Raw genomic sequence first — 19,025 nt, 5'->3', positions numbered from 1 at the left:
CTAAGTGCTTCATACTTATTATGTCTTAGTATTTAAACAGACAAAATGCATGAAAATAAATGAAAAATAAATATTGGCTGAAAATAAATAAAAAAACTTTCATGCATCTTCCTCTAGAGGAACTGGAAAAGTAACTGGAAGGTATACGTGCTCAAAGAATGCACAGCAAATACAAAATGAGCTTACTCCTGAGCTAAAGTGCTCATAAAGCAACTAAAAGAGATCTTTATAAAAGGCAGTAGGTGGGGAAAAAAAACCAGTGCTAATGTTGTGTGGTTTGTTTGTTTGATTTTGGCAGGACTAGAGTCAAATAAAGCCAAACTAAACAATTTTATCTGGGGGCTCTGCATGAAGAAGATTCTTGTCCGTTCTTCCTTTACCAAACAGTAAGTGATAAGAACAGCCACACCTCATACAGCATTGAGCACATGTGCGGGCCCTGTGCAAATGAGAACTCCCTTTAACCTTGTAATAACACTGTGAGGTAGGGACTATTGCTGTCTAAATTTATAAGTGACAAAACCCAGAAGGGTCATTGAAAGTCACAGAAGGAATGAAGCAAACCACATTCTAGCTCCAGGGTGCATGCTCTTTATCTCTTTTTCTGGAACATCTTTTCTAAAAAACAACCAAACCAAAAAACCCACTTTTTTAAAGGCTAATGTGCGCCCCATGCCCTTAAGAATAATCTTTGGAGAGTATTTTCAAGAGAATAATTTTTGCTGAGTAAAACAAAAAGGGAAGACCCAAACACACATTACCAGTAACTGCTAAGAGTATAGAAAGCTCTTGGTTCCTCTGCGACAATGCCCTCCTGAGCCATGAGCTGGAAAGCCCCTCCGCAAGTGTGGAAAGTGAAACCAGCAGCCAGCAGCCTCCCAGCCGGCTTTCTCCTTGCGGCACCAACACCCAGGAGCTCACGAAGCCTAGCTGGGGCTCTATCAGGCCCATTCAGAATCAGACAGTGTAAGCGACGTGCTTTGCTCAAATCATCTGAGGCCAACACGACCAGTGGGAAGAACTGGGCACCTTCTGTAACTGCATTCTGGATGCATTCAGGAACAGCACAGGTCGGACTCAGTTCTCTTCCCTCCTCAGCCCTGGCTGTCTTCCTTTCTTTTTCTTTCACACTTTCTCCACTTCCAGTCAGTCTCGTCCTCATTGGATACCTTCCCATCTCCCCTCCCGGGGTGACCACTTCAGCTGCCCTCTGGCATCCCCAGATCGCAGAGGGACATTTCACCCCATAGTGAGAGGCATAATGATGGCCACTTGCTGCTGTGTGACTGGCAAGACAGTAGACCTGTTTCCTATCTCTGTTTCCTGTCTGTGCAACAGGGACAATGTCTTCGTCTAGAGCCTTAGGCCTGACCATGCACTGAGGTTCCATCCAGCTCTAAGAACCGTGATTCACAGCACACTTAATAGCTCAATAGCAATAACGATAAACTCTTGGCTGTCGATTACTTGTAAATTCTTATAACTCGGAGGCGTGAAATCCTTCCACAATGAAGAAAGATTCCCATAGTGCCATGAGAATGACTAAGTTAGAAATTCATCAAGGTATTATGCTCAACAAACACGATTTGGAAAAAGGGGAGGAATCCATGAATGTGAAACTCATTTAAGCCTGAAGTTGATGAGTAGGCAACTGTCGAGGAGCAGTCAGCTCTCACTGACATAGAAGAGGAGGTTTTGTCCTCCATTAAGTGGGCTGACTGATTCACTTTTTATTTGACTTAGAGCTCATGATATCTACAGAAATATACTCACTTAAAATAACACATATATATGCAGTTAGTCACATTTTTATTGGAAAAATATTCAAAAATAGTCACATTTTTTAGTGTGCTGTGCCTACCAGCATTAAAAAATGGTCAATTTTTTTGTGTGTGTGAAAACTAAGTTTTCAATTCAGGCCTTAGACAATCACTTCAGATTACTAAAACTAAAATAAGGTTGGAACGCTTTGTTTTAAAAACGCTTTAAGGAAAAGGGGAAGTAAAAGCAGAAAATTCAAAAATAGGTACACTTTAGCTAGGCGCAGTTGCACACGCCCATAATCCCAGCTTCTCAGGAGGCTAAAGCCTGAGGACTGCAATTTTCAAAGCTAGCCAGGACAATTTAGGAAGATCTCATAGCAAAATAACATTTTTTTAAAGGACTGGGGATGCAGCACACACACAAAGATGAGAAAACACTTCAGTATCTCATTATCATTCACATTTGCCTGAGTGAAATACTGGCATGAATTCCTCTTAGGAACATTCACAAAATTCCACACTCCTTCCACTCTCAGAGCCTGGGAAAGAAGAGCTCTGCCCTGGCAAGCAAAGGTCACAGTGAGCATGAGAATTTCCATTTTCTGTGCTTTCTGAATGAAAGCACCAGGGAGTCCCTTTTCTGTAAGGAAAAGTAGACACGTGACTATAAAACTGTGCGAGAAATGTGGAAGCTAACAAAGCGGATCTCCGAGACGTAGAGAGAGGAGAGCAATGGCTTCCAGAGCCTGAGAAGTGAGCGGGGGGGCAGCGAGCGAGGGGATGGTTAACAGATGCAGCTGGATAGAAGGGACGACTTCGAACATTCTGCAGCACAGCAGGGTAACTGTGTTTGATGCCAATTAATTGTATATTTCAGAATAGCGGGCAGGGAGGCTTTGAATGTTCCCAATGTAAAGTAGTGAGAAACCTTTGAGGTGATAGATATGCCACTTCATCTGATATGATCAGTACGTAGTGTAGACATACACTGACAGATCACATTCTACTCCACAAATATGTATGGTGATTACATGGCAGTTACACTTTTAACTAAAAAATTTAAATGAAAAAGAGGCAAAAACATACAAGATAAAAACTGTAACAGATAGAAATGCAGATATGTTCATTCCTTGCACAGAAAGCAAGCCCAGCTCTCCAAAAGCAACATCTTGTATAATTTCTGTTGCCCTGACCATGTTCTTGGCAACTTACAATCTGTGGAATTTCTTCTAAAGGGCAAAATCAATTATTCAGTGACATAAGAGTAATGACTCCATATGCTGACATTATCCTGCTTTATTTAGTAAAGGGTTTAAAATTTTTTAAAAAAACAAAAACCTTAGCCGAGCGTCGTAGCACATGCTTATAATCCCAGCGCTTAGGAGGCTGAGGCAGGGGGACTGCCACAAGTTCAAGGCTAGTCTGAGCTATGTAGTGAGTTCAAGGCCAGGCTGAACTACACAGCAAGACTTTGTAAAAAAAAAAAAAAAAAAAAAAAAAAACAAAAAAAACAGTAAATAAACAATTACATATTTCAATAAAATTTAAATCTTACTTGTTATTGGATTGCAGTGGCCTTAAGTAAGTTACAAGAAGAGACTGAAGTTCTTTAGCATACTCTTTTTCAGTATCCAAGATGCTCTGTAACACCTACAGAGAAACAAAGGTCGAGGTATTGTAATTTTCAAGACAGCTCAATGTCAAATATAGTTTTAATCAAGTTACTAGTAAAACAAAATGATTTTATATATTCAGGCCAGTACCTTAAGTAACACATTCTTTCAATATAGCTACGAACTTTAATAACAGCATGACAACTGACTATATTGTATAAATCATACAAACATAATTTTTCAGAGTTGCCCCTAACTGGAGGAACCTTAACATTTACACAGTATTGTTCAAAAGGTTTTCATGTGCTTTAGATAATGTCATCTTCAGGAACAGCCTCAGTTAGCAAAGGCTCGTTATTTCCATTTTATAGATGAGAAATTGAGACTAGTTTAAGACATAAAGATTTGATGTCAGAATAAATTAAGGATAACTGTGATATCAAACATTACAAGAGAGTTTGTTCATGTTGCATCGGATAAGATCTTCAGGGAATAAAATCTGAGGATACAGTGAATTTTTAAGCAAGGTTCTATCACATCTTTCAAAAGGTACACGCATGCACAATCTAAAGGGAAAAGAAGTTGAACTGTGTCAAATTTAACAAAAGGAATAACACAGTGCTTTTAAGTATTATTGATAACACAAAATCCTGTCAGCAAAACAACCATTGTGGGCCTGCAATTTCTCTTTTTCCACCAGTCTGAGAGTCACACCCCATGTCCCAGCCTGTTCTGGAGACAGGTAGTACCTTCATTACAAACTCAGATAGATGACCACCTCAATCTATTAGTACATATTCTTTCTTATCTTCTAACAATTCAACAAAAATTGTACTTAGGGCCTACTTTATGCCAATTGCTGGGCCGCCTGGGGAAAGTTTCCATTCTCTTTGAAGCAGGACATATTCAGTAGGGAAGATTATTACACAACAGAATGAACTATGCTTAGCTAGGAGAAGCAGAGAAATCTAGCAAAATGCCACACGTATATAGGTGGCTCCCTGCATCTGCGGGTTCTATATGTGCAGGGTTCTGGATCCATGGGGTTCCACAGCCATGGAATTCAATCAACTACAAATTGAAAGTGTTTATGAAAAACTACATCTGTTCTTAGTACGTTCAAACTTTTTTCTTGTGAATACTCTCTATATTATACAGGTTGACAACGATTCCCATTGTACTCGGTATTATAGGTAGCCTAAAGGCTATTTAAAGTAAAATAGAATGTGTATGGTTATATATAAATACTATGCCATTTTCTCTAAGGGCTTTGAGTATCCACAGACTTTGCTATCTGCAGGGGGTCCTGGAACTGATCCCTTATGATTCTAAAATGCAACTATACTCACAAGACAGTGCATGATGGTCTTCTTTGGAAGGATGAAGAGGTCAAAGCAAGGGGAGGCCCAGGTAACTGTGGGCTTTCTGGGAAACAACAGGACTGGAAGATGGTAGTACTGGCTCTGCCGCTGACTTCCAGGTTGCTTCAGTTTCAGCTCTTAACTACCTCAGTTCACACTGTGACATTTCAGCTATCTCACAGGCCATTATGAAGCAGCGGTGGGATACTGTGCAGGTAGGCACTGGGTGAGTGCGAAACACTGACCAGTTTAAGAGGTTCAAAAAGTGGTTTTCAACAGCAGCACTATTGACACTTTAGATCAGATTATTCCGTATTATAAGGGGTGCCTGGTACACTGAGAATCACTGGTTTAGAAGGACACAGGCCACAGAATGACTCCAAAATCTTAGAGGTTAAATTGTATCCCCTATTTTCATCCATCCCCATTTTCTTTCAGTTCCTCTACTTCTCAGAAACTATTCCTACAACAGTAACAACTTTTCTTACACTTGTGAAGTGAGGTCACAGGAATAACTTCTACCCCAAAAGGTGAGAGGCAGGCTCATACAGAGAATGACAACTCACCAGGCCAGAGACCGGCACGTAGAAGCCTCTAAAGGAACCAAGACTAGGGTAGGAAAACCTAAGCTGAAACTGACAAATTTCTGGGGGTTTTTCATGGATAAGTTTTAAAGCTGGAATTCCAGGCAGCCCAGTATTCTGGGAGCTCACTCACACTTTTGTGATTTTTACCTCTAGGAGCTCTACTAGTTGTCCCAATGAAGAATAGAGAAAAAAAAGTTTCGTGTTTCAGGTGACAGGGAGAGGAAGGAGCCATTTAGAATTACATCAGAACATTCTGTTCTTACTCTTCTTTCTTTTCTTTTTCTTTCATTACTGTCATTTTTTTGTGGTACTGGGTATTGAGTCCAGGGCTTTCACTCTGAGCTATATCCCCAGCCCTTTATGTTCTTTTGAGACAGTTTCACTAAGTCATTAAGTTGTCCAGGCTGGTCTTCAACTTGCAGTCCTTCTGCCTCATCCTCCAAGAGTGCTGAGATTACAGGTGTTCATCCATTACCATGCTGGAAACAATCTGCTTTTTGTAAGGCCTTCCCCCAGGAAGAGAATGCAGTCTCAGCACATACCCTATAAGGAGTTTTATAAGAGCTTAATGACCTGGGGAAGGGAAGTACTCACCTCTGATCAACTTCTAGCTCTTCGTGTGGAGGAAGGGAAATAACCAAACTCAGGCCCCTCTAGATATTCCCACTCACTCAAGAGTGGGGACTGAAAAGCACCATGAAGTTCACAGTTCAGGAGCACAGGTTCAGCAAAAGACAGACTTCCAGTTGTCCAGAAGGTGCCCCTCCCTTCACATGTTCCCACCGCATTACTAAATGCCTGTCCACCATAGTTCCTTCTGTCTGGTGCCTCATGTCAGGTTTTCAAGAAAAGGAATACTAAAAAGGCCAAAACCAGTTTGAAGAGAGAGGGAAATCACCAAAACCATAGTCAGACATCACAGGAATTTGGAATTATCAGACCAGGATTTTAAAATAACAATGATTAAGATGCTAAGGATTGTAACAGGAAAAAAAAATAGACAATATATAAGAACAGACCAATTGGATGCACAGAGAGACAAATTCTAAGAAATAATCACAAATAAATGCTAGGTATCAAAAATGCTGAATGGAAATAAAGAATACCTGTGAAGGACTCAGTGACACTCTGACACAGCTGAGGAAAAATCTCTGAGCTTGAGGATATCTGAAGAAAAACTGCCAAAACAACAAAAGTAAACAGAAGAAAGACTAGGAAAATACCCAGAACAGAATGTCCAAGAACAGTGGACAACTACAAGTGGTATACCATCAATGTAATGGGAAAAACAGAGGAAAAGGAAAGTAAGAAATGAGCAGAAGAAATATCTAACACAATAACGGCTAAGAGTTGCTCCGAAATTCGTGTCGGATGCCAAACCACACATCCAGGAATCTCAGAAAACAACAGGAGAAAAGTACCAAAAAAATGTGAATATCATATCCAACTCAAGAAAATCAAAGATTAAAAACTTGAGTGAACATAGAGGAAACAAGTAGCAGATCAGATAAAAATTACATCTGACTTCTCAGAAAACACACAAGTAAGGACAGAGTGTAATGGCATATTTACACTGCTGAGGAAAAACTCCACAAGCCTTGAATGCTGTATCCTGTCCAATGATTATTGCAAAGTGAAGGAGATATAAAAGTATCAAAAATTTGAACATCAAAACAACAAGTAAATGAATTAATAAATGGGCAAATGAGCTGACTTGACACTTCTTAAAAGGAGTATGAGTGACCAGTAATTATATGAAAAAAAAAATGCTCAACATCTTTAGCCACTGATGAAATGCATATCAAAACTACATTGAGCTTCTACCTCATCCCTGTCAGGATGGTTATTATCAACAACAACAAAAAAATGCTAGGAAGCATGAGGGGAGAAAGAACATTTCCCCACTGTTTGTGGAGACATAACGTGGTACAGCCATTTTGGAAATAAGTATGGAGATTCCTCAAAAGAACTAAACTATCATATGATCATGCAGGCTAGTCCTGGGTATATACTCAAAGGAATCAAAGTCAGCCTCCAGTAGAGATACCTGTACGCCCACGTTTATTGTGAAACTATACGCAATAGCCAAGTTATGGAATCAGCCTAGATATCCATGTATAATAAAATTTGGCCATAAATAAGAATGAAACCATATAATTTTCAGGAAAATGGATGGAATTGAAGAACATCATGTTAAAGAAAATTAGCCAGACTCAGAATGATAAGTATCACATATCTTCTCTCCTATTTGGTATGTAGAACAAAAAAAATCAGAGGAGAAGTAAAAATTTCTTAGAAAGAAAACTGAGGAAAATTGTCACCAGTAGGCCTACTTTGCACAAAATGATAAAAGTTCTTCAGAGACAAGGAAAATAAATCCAATAAAAATTGGATCTACATAAAGCAGAGGATATGAGTGAAGAGACAAGAGCAAATAAAATAAAAATCTTTTATTGTTTTCTTATTCTTAATTGACCTCACAGATAATAGTTCATCCAAAATAATAATAGCAGCAGTGCATTTTACTGTATGTGTGCACATAGGTGTGCTTATGTTTAAGTGAAGTAAATGACATCAGTGATACAAGCGATGGCCAAAAGTAATTTGGACTATTTTTTTATTATACAGTACTTGTGTAACTGTCAGTACAAGTGTATACCTTTGTATAGTGTTATTTGAAAATTAACTTGGATTGGTTGTAAATGTATATTGCAAAGTCTAGGGCAAGCGCTAAGAAAATTTTAAATTATAATTGATAGGGTGAGAAAGGAGGAAAAGGAGAACCACATCCACTGCGTAGCCAAAACAATAAAAACAAGAGAAACAAGAAAAATGTAGAAGAAAAAATAAAACAAAGAATAACATAAGTATCACATATTTTCTTCAACAAGTAGAAGACAGTGATAACCACTTTAAATGTCCATAGATTAAGTATACCAATTAAATGACAGGCATTTTTGGAGTGGATCAAAAAACATGGCCCAAACAGATGCTGTTTAGATGAAACCCATTTTAACCATAAATACACATATAGATTAAAAGTTAAGGGATGGAGAAAGGGATATGATAATACTAATAAAAGAAAACCATACTAACAAAGTGAAAAAAGCTAATCTGAAAAAGCTGTATAACTCCAGCTATACCAAATCTAAGAAAGGCAAAATTATGAAGACTAAAAAAGGTCAACAGGTCCAGGGATAAAGGTTGGAGGGAGGAACGAATAAGCAAAACACAGAGGAATTCTAGGGTAGTAAAATAAAACTATGCTGTATGGTACTATAATGATAGGTGTGTGTTGGGTTTGTCAAAACCCACAGATTATACAAACCAAAAGTGAACCCTAATATATAAACTGTGAAATTTAGGTGATGATGATAGGTAATTGCAGGTTCGCTAATTATAGTAAATGTAGCACAGATGTGCAGGATATTGATTGTGGGGGAGGACGTACTTGTGTACAAGCAGCGAGTTTCATGGGAATTCCCTGTACTTTCCACTCACTTTTGCTGTGGCCCTAAAAAGTAAAGTCTTGTTTTAATGAATGAAGGAAGATTTCAGATTAATACCCTTACCTTCTACCTTAATAAACTAGAAAGAGAAAAGCAGGCTACACCCAAGATGAATAGAAGAAAAGAAAAATTAAAATTACAGCAGAAATTGATGAGATAGACATCAGGAAAATAAAAGAGAAAAGCAAAGAAACCAAAGTTAGTTCTTAGAAAAGATCAACAAAACTGACAAACCTTATCTACACTGACCAAGAAAAGAGAGAATATTCAACTTGCTAAAAATAGGAATGATGCACAGGATATCATTACTAATATGATGTGTCAGCTTTACTTGAGGAAGAACTGCGTAGCAATCAGTAAAGCTCTGGGCATGTCTGTGGATGACTGACATGTAGGCTGCAAACTGGGGAGGGAAGAATCACCCCAGGTGCATTGGCACCAACCAATAGACTTGTAGCCTGGACAGAATAAAAAGGGAAAGAAGAAGGAAGTTTTCCCTTCTTCAGAGGAGCTCTGGTCTCCACCATGCCATTAGGATATGGAGAAATGAACTCCCACACATTGTGGGTAGGACTCTCAAATGGTGCAACTACTGTGTAAAATAAGTCACTCACTTACCAAAAAGTAAAACAAAAAGTTACTATATGACCCAGCAATTCTACTCCTAGAGAAATGAAAACATATGTTCCCACAAAATTTTGTCATAATGTTCACAGCAAAATTATTAATAATCACCACAAAGTGGAAACAACCCAAAGGTCCATCAACAGATAAACAAAACTTGGTATACTATATAATGGAATATTGTTCAGCCATAGAAAGAAATACTGATATATACTATACCATGAATGAACTTTGAAAATATTATGTATTAAGTAGAGGAAGCCAGAAAGAGAATACCACATATGTAATATGTGTGGTAATAATATATAATTCCATTTATATGAAACTTCCAGAATATGGAAATCCAAGCAGATAGAAAGCAGATAAGTGTTTATCGGAGAATGGGAAGGAATGGAGACTGCTAATGTTTGTAGCATTTCTTATTGGGTGATGACACTGTTATAATATTAAAGGAGATAGTGTACATTGCACAGCTGTGAACATACTAAAAACAGTGAATTGCATACTTTAAAATGGTGACCTTTATGATATGTGAATTAAAATCAATGTAGCTGTTATTTAAAAAAAAAAAAATCAGTCAAAGCACAGATTTCTCATTCGCCCAAAATCTTTCTGGTTCTTCCTCGCTTCCAAGTCCTTCTTCAGTATTGTAGAATGTCTGGGGCTCAAGCTCATTCACCATCAGAGCGCTCTGCCCAGCGGAGCTGCTGTTTTTTCACTCTAGTTCTTCAAGTAAGCCCTTCAACTCATCCTCAGCCATAATGCTCAGGTTTTTATTCATAGAAATGGAGAGAACTGCCGCAGAATTCAACAGCACCATATTTTACTAAGAGTCAAGGAAGAGACAAGACCAATATGCAGATTAATTTATTAAGCATGGTACTTGTCTATAGTATTTATATTGAGAGCCAACAATGATGGCGTATGGAAAGAAAGATAAACTTGAGTCATTTGTAGGAAAATGGATGCACCTTGAGACTGTAATGTTAAGGGAAATAGGTCAGACACACAAGCTTAAATGTCGCATGGTTTCTCTTATGTGAGAAGCCCAAAATGTAAATAAAGAGCAAAATAAAAGACAGATAATAAGAAGCAGGGAGACAGAGCTTTCTCAACTGGGAAGGAGAGCAAGAGATGGAGAGGGAAGGAAGGAAGAAAAGAGGTTGAAAAAAATGAATGAAGATGTGTTATGCACATACACCAACTCCACACCAGGAGTGTAACCACTATGTATTACTAAAAAAAAAAATACTCCTAAAAGAAATCAAAGAACTAGTTAAATGAGAGATAATCTAAAGATACTATGGCATAATAATGAATTCCCTCATATTCCAGAGGGAATGAAAGATTATAATCATGTTTACATTCATATTTTTCTAAAAATGCCAGGTCTACCAATAGTAGTGAGAATCCACACATCCTCATTCGCCCTTCAAGTGCTGTTGTCTGTGTCTTTCACACCCCTCAAATTATACCCACTGAAATAAAGAAAAACAGAAGAATCACTGCCTGAAGGCAATTTTTAAATTGGAAAAAAAATTGCAGATATTATTTGTATCACAAAGCCTGATTTAAAAACAATTTAAATATTACTTTAATCCCATGTTTGATATGATTTAACCTCCCTCTGGCCATTGAAATATCTTTATTATTTTTGTTTTTAAAATGCTATAATCTGGGAGATTTTTAGATGACATCACTAAGATTTTGCAAGAAAGAACTCTCCTGCGCCAATGGGTTTTTTGGCCAGCACAGTTTCTAGGAGGTCCATTTCTGCTGGGACCACTGGCATATGACAGACAAAGGCAAAGGGGAGGGGGACAGACCAACATTCCCTTTGCCTCTGAGGTCTGGAAGGCTAAATGGAAATGCACATTAAACTCATATTATCGCAAGTTTTGAGGGTGACAGAAAGCTGACTTCACAAAGCTTAAGTGATAAAGGCAGATAGTAAGTTTTTCTCATCAAATTATGCCCCCAAACCACATCTGAGTGGTAATATATTCCAAAGAACTGCCCTTGCTGTGGTTTGATTAGGGGAACTCTTTATCAGGGTGGATGCTTGACATTCTTTCCCAAATTCGCTTGGACTTTTATTGCTTTCCTTAATCTCAAAAGACTAACTGATGAACTTCTGAGACTTGCTCTTTATTTTTCAGGCCACAGGGCATTTAATAGAAAATGATAAGAGGGAAGCAGACAGAGAAGGCTGTGTGTTCCCAAACAGAAGGCCTCAGTGGTGAGTCAGAAGGCAAGGAGTTTGGCAGGCCAACCAACTTCAAAACAGTACAATTTGATCGAGAGGAAATCCATTCAAACTTACTAAAATAGGCTGTGTCCAGACACTGCCTTCACTGCCCCTGACTCTGTCTTCACAAGGAGATCTGAGCATCCCTTTGCTCAACTAGCCTTTGCCTGAATTCAGAAGAAAACCAGATGGTGAGAAGTCACAGAAAAAGAGGTAAAAGCTTTTTGAACCTCCATTCTGCACTATTGATCTTTCAGTAAAATAAATTTCCTACGTTTCCTAAAAGGGCTTTAGAGTGAGTTCATCTCTATAACTGCATTTTCTAAAGGGAAGGAGTCTGATAAGTATGAATAAAATGGTTTAAGATATTAAAATGCATAAACAATGTTTGAAAATAGACGTGTTTTACAATATGTCCAATGATAAAAGACTATAATGGCCTCAGGAAACCTTAAATCAAAGTAAAACTATATTGTAGGAATTCTGAGATAATTATTATGCCTATAAAAATGATTTAATGTTGGTGAAGTCCTTTGAAACTGGAAAAAGGCAGTATATTATTACAGTTTGTCATATTTGATACATATGCCAGGAAATCCACCTGTCTACCTTCAAAGGTAGCAATTTATTTCACACACAAAGGCCCCCAGTTGTCACAAAACAAGTAGCATTATCCCCCTATATCAACACATAGACTCACTAACCCCACAAAATCCTCTCATTTCTTCTACCTCGACACTGATGGAAAGTACTTCCTTCCATCTCTTATGGAAGAAATATGGAGGGGTGAGACAGGAAGAGGTTTGGTTAAAAAAAAGTATAGGAGACACGGTGAAGAGAATCAATGGAGAGTTGTGTAAGGCCATTTACACAGGTGGGCTAAAAAGTGTGGGTTAGTACTAGAAAGGTAGGGGAAATTCAGGGTGGGAGCAAGTGGGCAGAGGGATGAAGGAGAGACGATGAGGATAAGGGGTAGAAGGCTACAGCTAGGGTTATAGAAGGCTTTCTGGGATTTCTGATTTAACGTGCTAAAACTTTCCTCCCATCTTTTCTACTGCATATGGATTCTGTAAGACATGCCCGTTAGGCATCTACTGTAAGTCACATACAGGAGAAGGTAGAACACACCAAATAATATTGGATACTAGTGATATAGCTTCTTACTTAGCTATAGGGAAATAGCATGTCCTACTCTACAGACAGATGCTCATCCCCAAAGCTGGATATTAGGATTAGTGTGAGGTGGGCCTATTTGTGACAGCACAAAGGACAGCTTTCTTATAGTTTGCTATAATAGCTTCAGATAACAAAGAATTCCATCTCCTAAGGCACATTTTCATGGGAGCAAAAGAGAATACAGTCCATTTTATGACCTACAGGACTATGAAGTATGATAGAAGAATATAAGGAATGCTTAAATTTTAAAAATCATTACAATAAAAGATGCAGTTATCAATCCCCCTCAAAATACCTCCCTCACTTGGAACACACTTATCCCATCAATCTTACTACTTTTGGAAGCAGTTCTGGAAGTCCTCTTTCATGAGTGTCTTCAGTTGTGCTCTCCTGGATGCCTTAATGTTCTGAATCAATTCAAAACATTTAACTTTCATGGTCATTTTAGCTTGGAAATGTCTCATGGTGCCAGATCCAGTAAATAAGGTAGATGAGGACACAGTGTAATAATTTTATGAGCCTGCCTTTCTGTTGGATGGCACTCAGCAGTGGCATTCTTGGTATTCTTTTATCATATCTCATAAAGACACTCAAGAAAAAGGACTTCCAGCACTGTTTCAGAAAATGACGAAAGCAATGGGATAAGTGAATTCAAAGCAAGGGGGAGTATTTTGAGGAAGATTAATGGCACTGTATCTTTTATTGTGCATTTTAAATTTAAGCATTTACTATATATTTTGATCCCACCTCATAATTAAAGGCATGCCCATGGTTGTGTGGAGAAATTTGCTCATATAATTCCCTTTCAGCTCTTCTCTGCTTGCCTGAGTTCTGACGTTTTTCTAAAACATGCCTTGCATTCTACCTCCTCCATTCAACATTCCCTTATTTGTTCCCAGGTTTCAGTTTAAGTGAGCACCGCATGCACCTGTGTGTTGAGGGAACGCGGTCGAGGAAGGGGCAGGGAAGGTTTTTTTAAAAAATGCTGTTTCCTGGGATCTATAGCAGGAAAGTCTAATCAGCAAGTAGCTGTGGGTACCAGATGTTGGGAATTCTAACCAGCTCCCCAGGTGCTTCTAATTCGAAAGATCCCCAGGCACTCTGCGAGTCGCCCACCTTATAACACTTTGTACTTTCACTTTCTCGGCCATGTGGCTGATGCGCTCATGTCTGTGCTGCCTTCCTGGTGAGACAATGGGTGCCAGGATCTAAGTACAGACCTTCCCCATTTAACAACCGACTTCCAGTCCTGTGATTAGGATGTTCAGTGTACTGGTTGCTAAAGGAGAAATCGTATACAGTATGCACATTACCATATTCAGAACAAAGAGATGACCAATGGAAACTCCAACTTGATGGCTTTACTTTGCTTTTCATAACCTTTACATCAATACTGTAATATATAACTGAACATAAACTCATAGTACTGTACTGTACAGTACAATTAGAAAAACACAGTAATGTGTAACAAGGTATATTGTACTAAAAAAATACATTGAAGCCCTATAAACAAGGTGGACTCAGACAAAATTGTACAACTGACTTTCTGAGGTCTCCAGCTTTCAGACCTCAGGATGCAGATGTCTCAGCCTCCAGAGTCAGTCTGTCTCTGTCTCTGTCTCTGTCTCTGTCTCTGTCTCTCTTTTCTTCTCTTTTCATAACTCCCTCTCTCTCTCTCTCTCTCTCTCTCTCTCTCTCTCTCTCTCTTCTCTAACATCTAGAAACTAGACTAATACATAGGACCAAAATGGAGTGTTGGACTAGCAAGGATTCACCAAATGAAAGAGCGTAAGAATAGGACTGGTCAGAGACAAGTATGGTTGGACTATAGAAATAGAAAAATCTCCATGAAGGATAAATAATTAAGAACACATAGCTCCTATTTTTATTTTTAAAAATTTAAAAATTAGGCCTCAGTGATAGAGTGCTTGTTTAAGACGTTGGGTTCCATCATATATACATGCATGTATATGTCCATAGATATACTTTCTCAAAGAAAGTTTCACATAAGTTCACCCACATGTTAATAGTGATAATTTCTAAGTGGTGAGATTAAAGGTGATATTTTCTTCTCTATACTTTTCTCTTTTGTCTTATTTTAATAATATTTATATGATTATATAGTCAGAAAATGTTTACATTTCTTTTTAAAACTGAGTAAAAAATCAGTCACTAGTATTCATATAGATCTAGCAACAGAAAATGTATATAATTAATGATCCTTACAGAGAAGAGTTAGTATAAAATCTGATGGAGACTCTTTTCATGTGAGTGAATTTGATTTTCCAGTTCTCCACATCCTATGGGTAGGACAGTATTTTTTTACTTGCTTCAAGCATTCAACACAGATTAGGAGGACAGTCAGAACACTCTTAACATAGGTGGGTGTGGTGGCACATGCCTGTAATTCCAGTACTTGGGAGGCTGAGGCAGGAATATTGCCACAAGTTTGAAGCCAAGCTGGACTACATAGTGAATTTAAAGCCAGCTTGAACTATATAGCGAGATCCTGTCTCACAAAACGGGGGAAAAAGAACACTCTGAACAAATTCTGGATTGACACTAAAATTTTGTCTAACTACTCAAAGCTCAAGAAATAGGGATTAAGAAAAACAACACTCAACCAACCAACCAAGATCTCTTCCCATCTATATCTAGTTAAAATATCTCTAACTGGTGTTCACTGCAGAATTGTTTAAAATAGCAAGGAAACAGAAACAACACACGTGTTTTCCAATGGAAGATGGGTTATACAGACAGCAGTATATCCACAGTTTACATATAATATATGGGGGATTTATACAAAGCCTACAAGAATCATAAACGTTACTGTGCCTTCGATAACCCCGACAACATTCTGTGTGTGTGTGTGTGTGTGTGTGTGTGTGTGTGAGATGATAGGGATCAAACTCGGGACTTCATACATACTAGGCAAGTTTATTTCCACTGAGACACACACACACACAGCTCCCAACCATATTTTTAATCGGTAGATTAGCAGACCGAGAGTGATATCCAAAGCAGAGCAAACAGTAGGTTCCTAATCCACAGGAAGAAGAAATCATGGTAGCATTTTAATCAGTCACTCAACTATGCCATTTCTTTCAACACTAAATCATTAGATGTCACAGGGAAGTTAAAAGTGGACAGAAAGGAAAGGAGACGAGGGAGGAGGAGCCCTAACTCTGCTGGGTCATATATTTTAACCTCAGGAATTCAAAAGGAAAAATATTAACAAAATAGTTCTCTTCTGAGTATTGTCCATGTTACCTATGAAGTTCCTTCTTGATGTTTCATATCACCTACTGCTTATGTCACATTATAGAACAAATTCACTGAAGAGTGAAATTCAATTTTTGGAAGCCAAATGACATTCACATAGCTGTATGGAACTGATTAAAAACTCCTTAGCCGTGCACAAAATGAAATGATCACGCGGTACAAACGCACATAGAACATTAGGGAAAAACAAGCTGTATTTCAGCAAAGCTGGGGCAAGCTCACAAGGCTACCAGACAGGACAGCTTAGAGGTAATGATGACGTGACCTTTTCATTAGTGACTGGGCCAAGTCTGGAAAGGAGACATGAAGGAAGGCAGAGAGTAGATTAAGGAGAATGATGCGATTTCTCTTTCAAGCAGGAAATTATTTTGAGTGTTGCCCATGCTCTATTTATAGCTAATATAATTTGACATATCTGTGTTCAAGCCAGGGCCATTTCATTCTTCCTTCTGTGCCAAAGGGCCGTCTTCCTTTTTGGGTTCACCTCAAGAATAACGTTGAAAATATTCCAGAGAATATAATGGATTAATTATTCTAAAGTAAAATCACAGAATACAATCACTTAAAACTTATTGCATTAGAGGAACTTGGGGATTCTTCTTCTAAATACTGGTAAAACTACATTTAACAGCTGAATTTCATCAGATTGTTTATATATTAACCAATTTTTCTTTCACTGCTGTTTAATAGGCCTTGTTCTGAATCTTTGCGCTACCCTTGAATTTTTCACTTCAGTGTATGGAAAATGTACAGGCACCAGTAAAAATCTTCCAGGGAAAAGCGTTCCATTATAACTCAAATGGCATTGGAACCTAGCAGTGCAACTTTATCCAGTCTTTCCTTTGTGTGACCTCAACGTGTCAGTAGTTTGACAAGTGAAAAGTTTCCACATAAAGTCAAGAAAAGTTTTGTTCATGATCTGAACACTCACCACAGTATAATAATTCTTGGTAAGTGGAGCAGTTTCAAATCCTTTGACAGCCTTGGGGGAGAGGGGTCTCTCTGTAAAAAACACATCCAAGTTATGTTAATAACATATAACTGCTTGATGAAAGTTTTATAACACAGGTCAATTAACATACTAATAATGATTCCAAGTAGAAGGACCAAGGGAATTATATATTCCTAAACAAATAAAAATACAATGTTACTAAACTAGAAATGGCCAAAGTTAGCTCTTCTTCTCCAGGCCCCTCAATTTCTTAGGGAGAAATAAGGAGAAAGACATAGCTAACCACCGGCAGGGCCAGGGCAAGGACTTCAGTCCTGGTTTGGGTTTCTTTAGTCTGCCTGTCCATTCAACTTATTCAAAATAGATAAGCAAAATGAATGCTAAGCAAATGTATATCTGTAACTTGCAAATACTACACAAACATAATATAACTAAGAGCAACTTCAAGGGTTAAGAAACTATGATACTTGCTTACATTTTCTTTAAAAAATTATTATAATAAAAGACACATTTCCATTAACCACCTGCAAAATACTGCCCCTTCCTTTGAACACACTTATTCTATCATTCTTGCCAATTTCTGAGGCAGTTCTGGAAGTTCTATTTTTACAAGGTACAATCAAAAATTTGGTCAATAACAGTTGCTGAGCACCATGTCACAAAAAGGCAGGCTCATAAAAAACGTGACAGCGTGTCCTCACCCACCTTATTCACCAGATTTGGCACCATGTGACTTCTGGCTCTTCCCCACAGTCAGAGGGACCATAAAGACTAAATGTTTTAAATTGATTGAGGACATTGAGGCAGCCACAACAGCACAATTAAAGACATTTTTAAAATGTAAATATCCACCATAGTCTTTCATCTGACCTCAGCATCTACCTTTCTTGGGACCATCTTCAGCTATGCCAACAATAAATACTCAAAATGCCTAGCTCAGTAAAAAGAATTAGAAAAATTTTTTCTCTTTTATGTAATTCTAATATCATCATAATGTAAAATGCTACCTTCCTTTTACAAAGTTAGTCTCTCCTATGAAACTCATGGCAGAGGACATTCTTTTAAAAAACACAAACTAGTCATAAATGCTTAAGAGTGTCACTGCATAGCATCTTTCCTGCCTATATTTTCTCCTATACTTTTTTGTTTTATATTTCAATCTTATCTTGCTGTGTTGTGTGCTGCTTTAAACCCTTTCTGAAGTTTCATGGAGTATAAATGGCCAATATCATCAGATCTTAATTCTTCTTTTACAAATGGCATTTTTAAGTTATAAATCTATTTACCCTAAATTTTTAGTCTTAGCCTAAAAATTCAAAATATCTAGAAGAAAATAAAAAGCAATGATGAGCCCATCACCCAGAACCAATGATCATCCAGAGTAACATCTTAAAGTGTGCCCTCCCATTCCTTTTATGTATGCATTTGTGAACACACACATGTGCAAATGCACATGTGCACACATGGATCTTTTTCACTTTACCTTTAATCTTGTAATTCTCCTATTACAATATTATCTTATGAATATTTTCCCATTTATTCTTGATTTTAACCATTGTTGTATTAAAATATCTCTGGCATTTATTTGGTGCTAGATAGCTTTAACATATGTTATCTGATCTTCATATCTACCCTAACAAGCAGTGCTCATCTCCTTATTTTACACAGGAGGCCACTAAAGCTCAGGAAGGTAAAGCCACTTACCTAAGGTGACACAGCTAGGTAACAGCAAAGCCAGAATTAAAGCCCAGGTATGTCTTGACAACAGCTTGTACTCCTGATCAATATGATTCCCAGAGACAAACTACTGAAAAGATTGGTTGATGGCAGGAGCAGAGGTTGTGCCTGGGGTTCAGAGCAGCCATTAGTTTGACCTGGGGTGGCCAGAGAAGACCTTTTTGGGCATGAGG

The 19,025-nt window shown here is 38.0% G+C and overlaps 1 protein-coding gene across 5 annotated transcripts in view; it reads right to left on the bottom strand.

The window, feature by feature from the left end:
* The window catches only part of Arhgef6 (Rac/Cdc42 guanine nucleotide exchange factor (GEF) 6), a 99,283-nt gene that overhangs the window by 43,128 nt on the left and 37,130 nt on the right, over nt 1–19,025 (bottom strand). For all 5 annotated transcript variants that reach the window (XM_013504491.1, XM_005404584.2, XM_005404583.2 and 2 more), the window contains 2 exons: nt 17,095–17,165; nt 3,319–3,413 (listed from right to left, as the gene is read on the bottom strand). In XM_013504491.1, the coding sequence (XP_013359945.1) occupies nt 3,319–3,413; nt 17,095–17,165 (166 nt within the window). The remainder of the gene's footprint in view (nt 1–3,318; nt 3,414–17,094; nt 17,166–19,025) is intronic.

This window comes from Chinchilla lanigera, unplaced genomic scaffold (assembly GCF_000276665.1).
Source record: "Chinchilla lanigera isolate Chin_1 unplaced genomic scaffold, ChiLan1.0 scaffold00088, whole genome shotgun sequence".
Taxonomy (NCBI): Eukaryota; Metazoa; Chordata; class Mammalia; order Rodentia; family Chinchillidae; genus Chinchilla; species Chinchilla lanigera.
The sequence above is the reverse complement of the archived record's forward strand: the minus strand, read 5'-3'. Positions and strand labels throughout refer to the sequence as shown.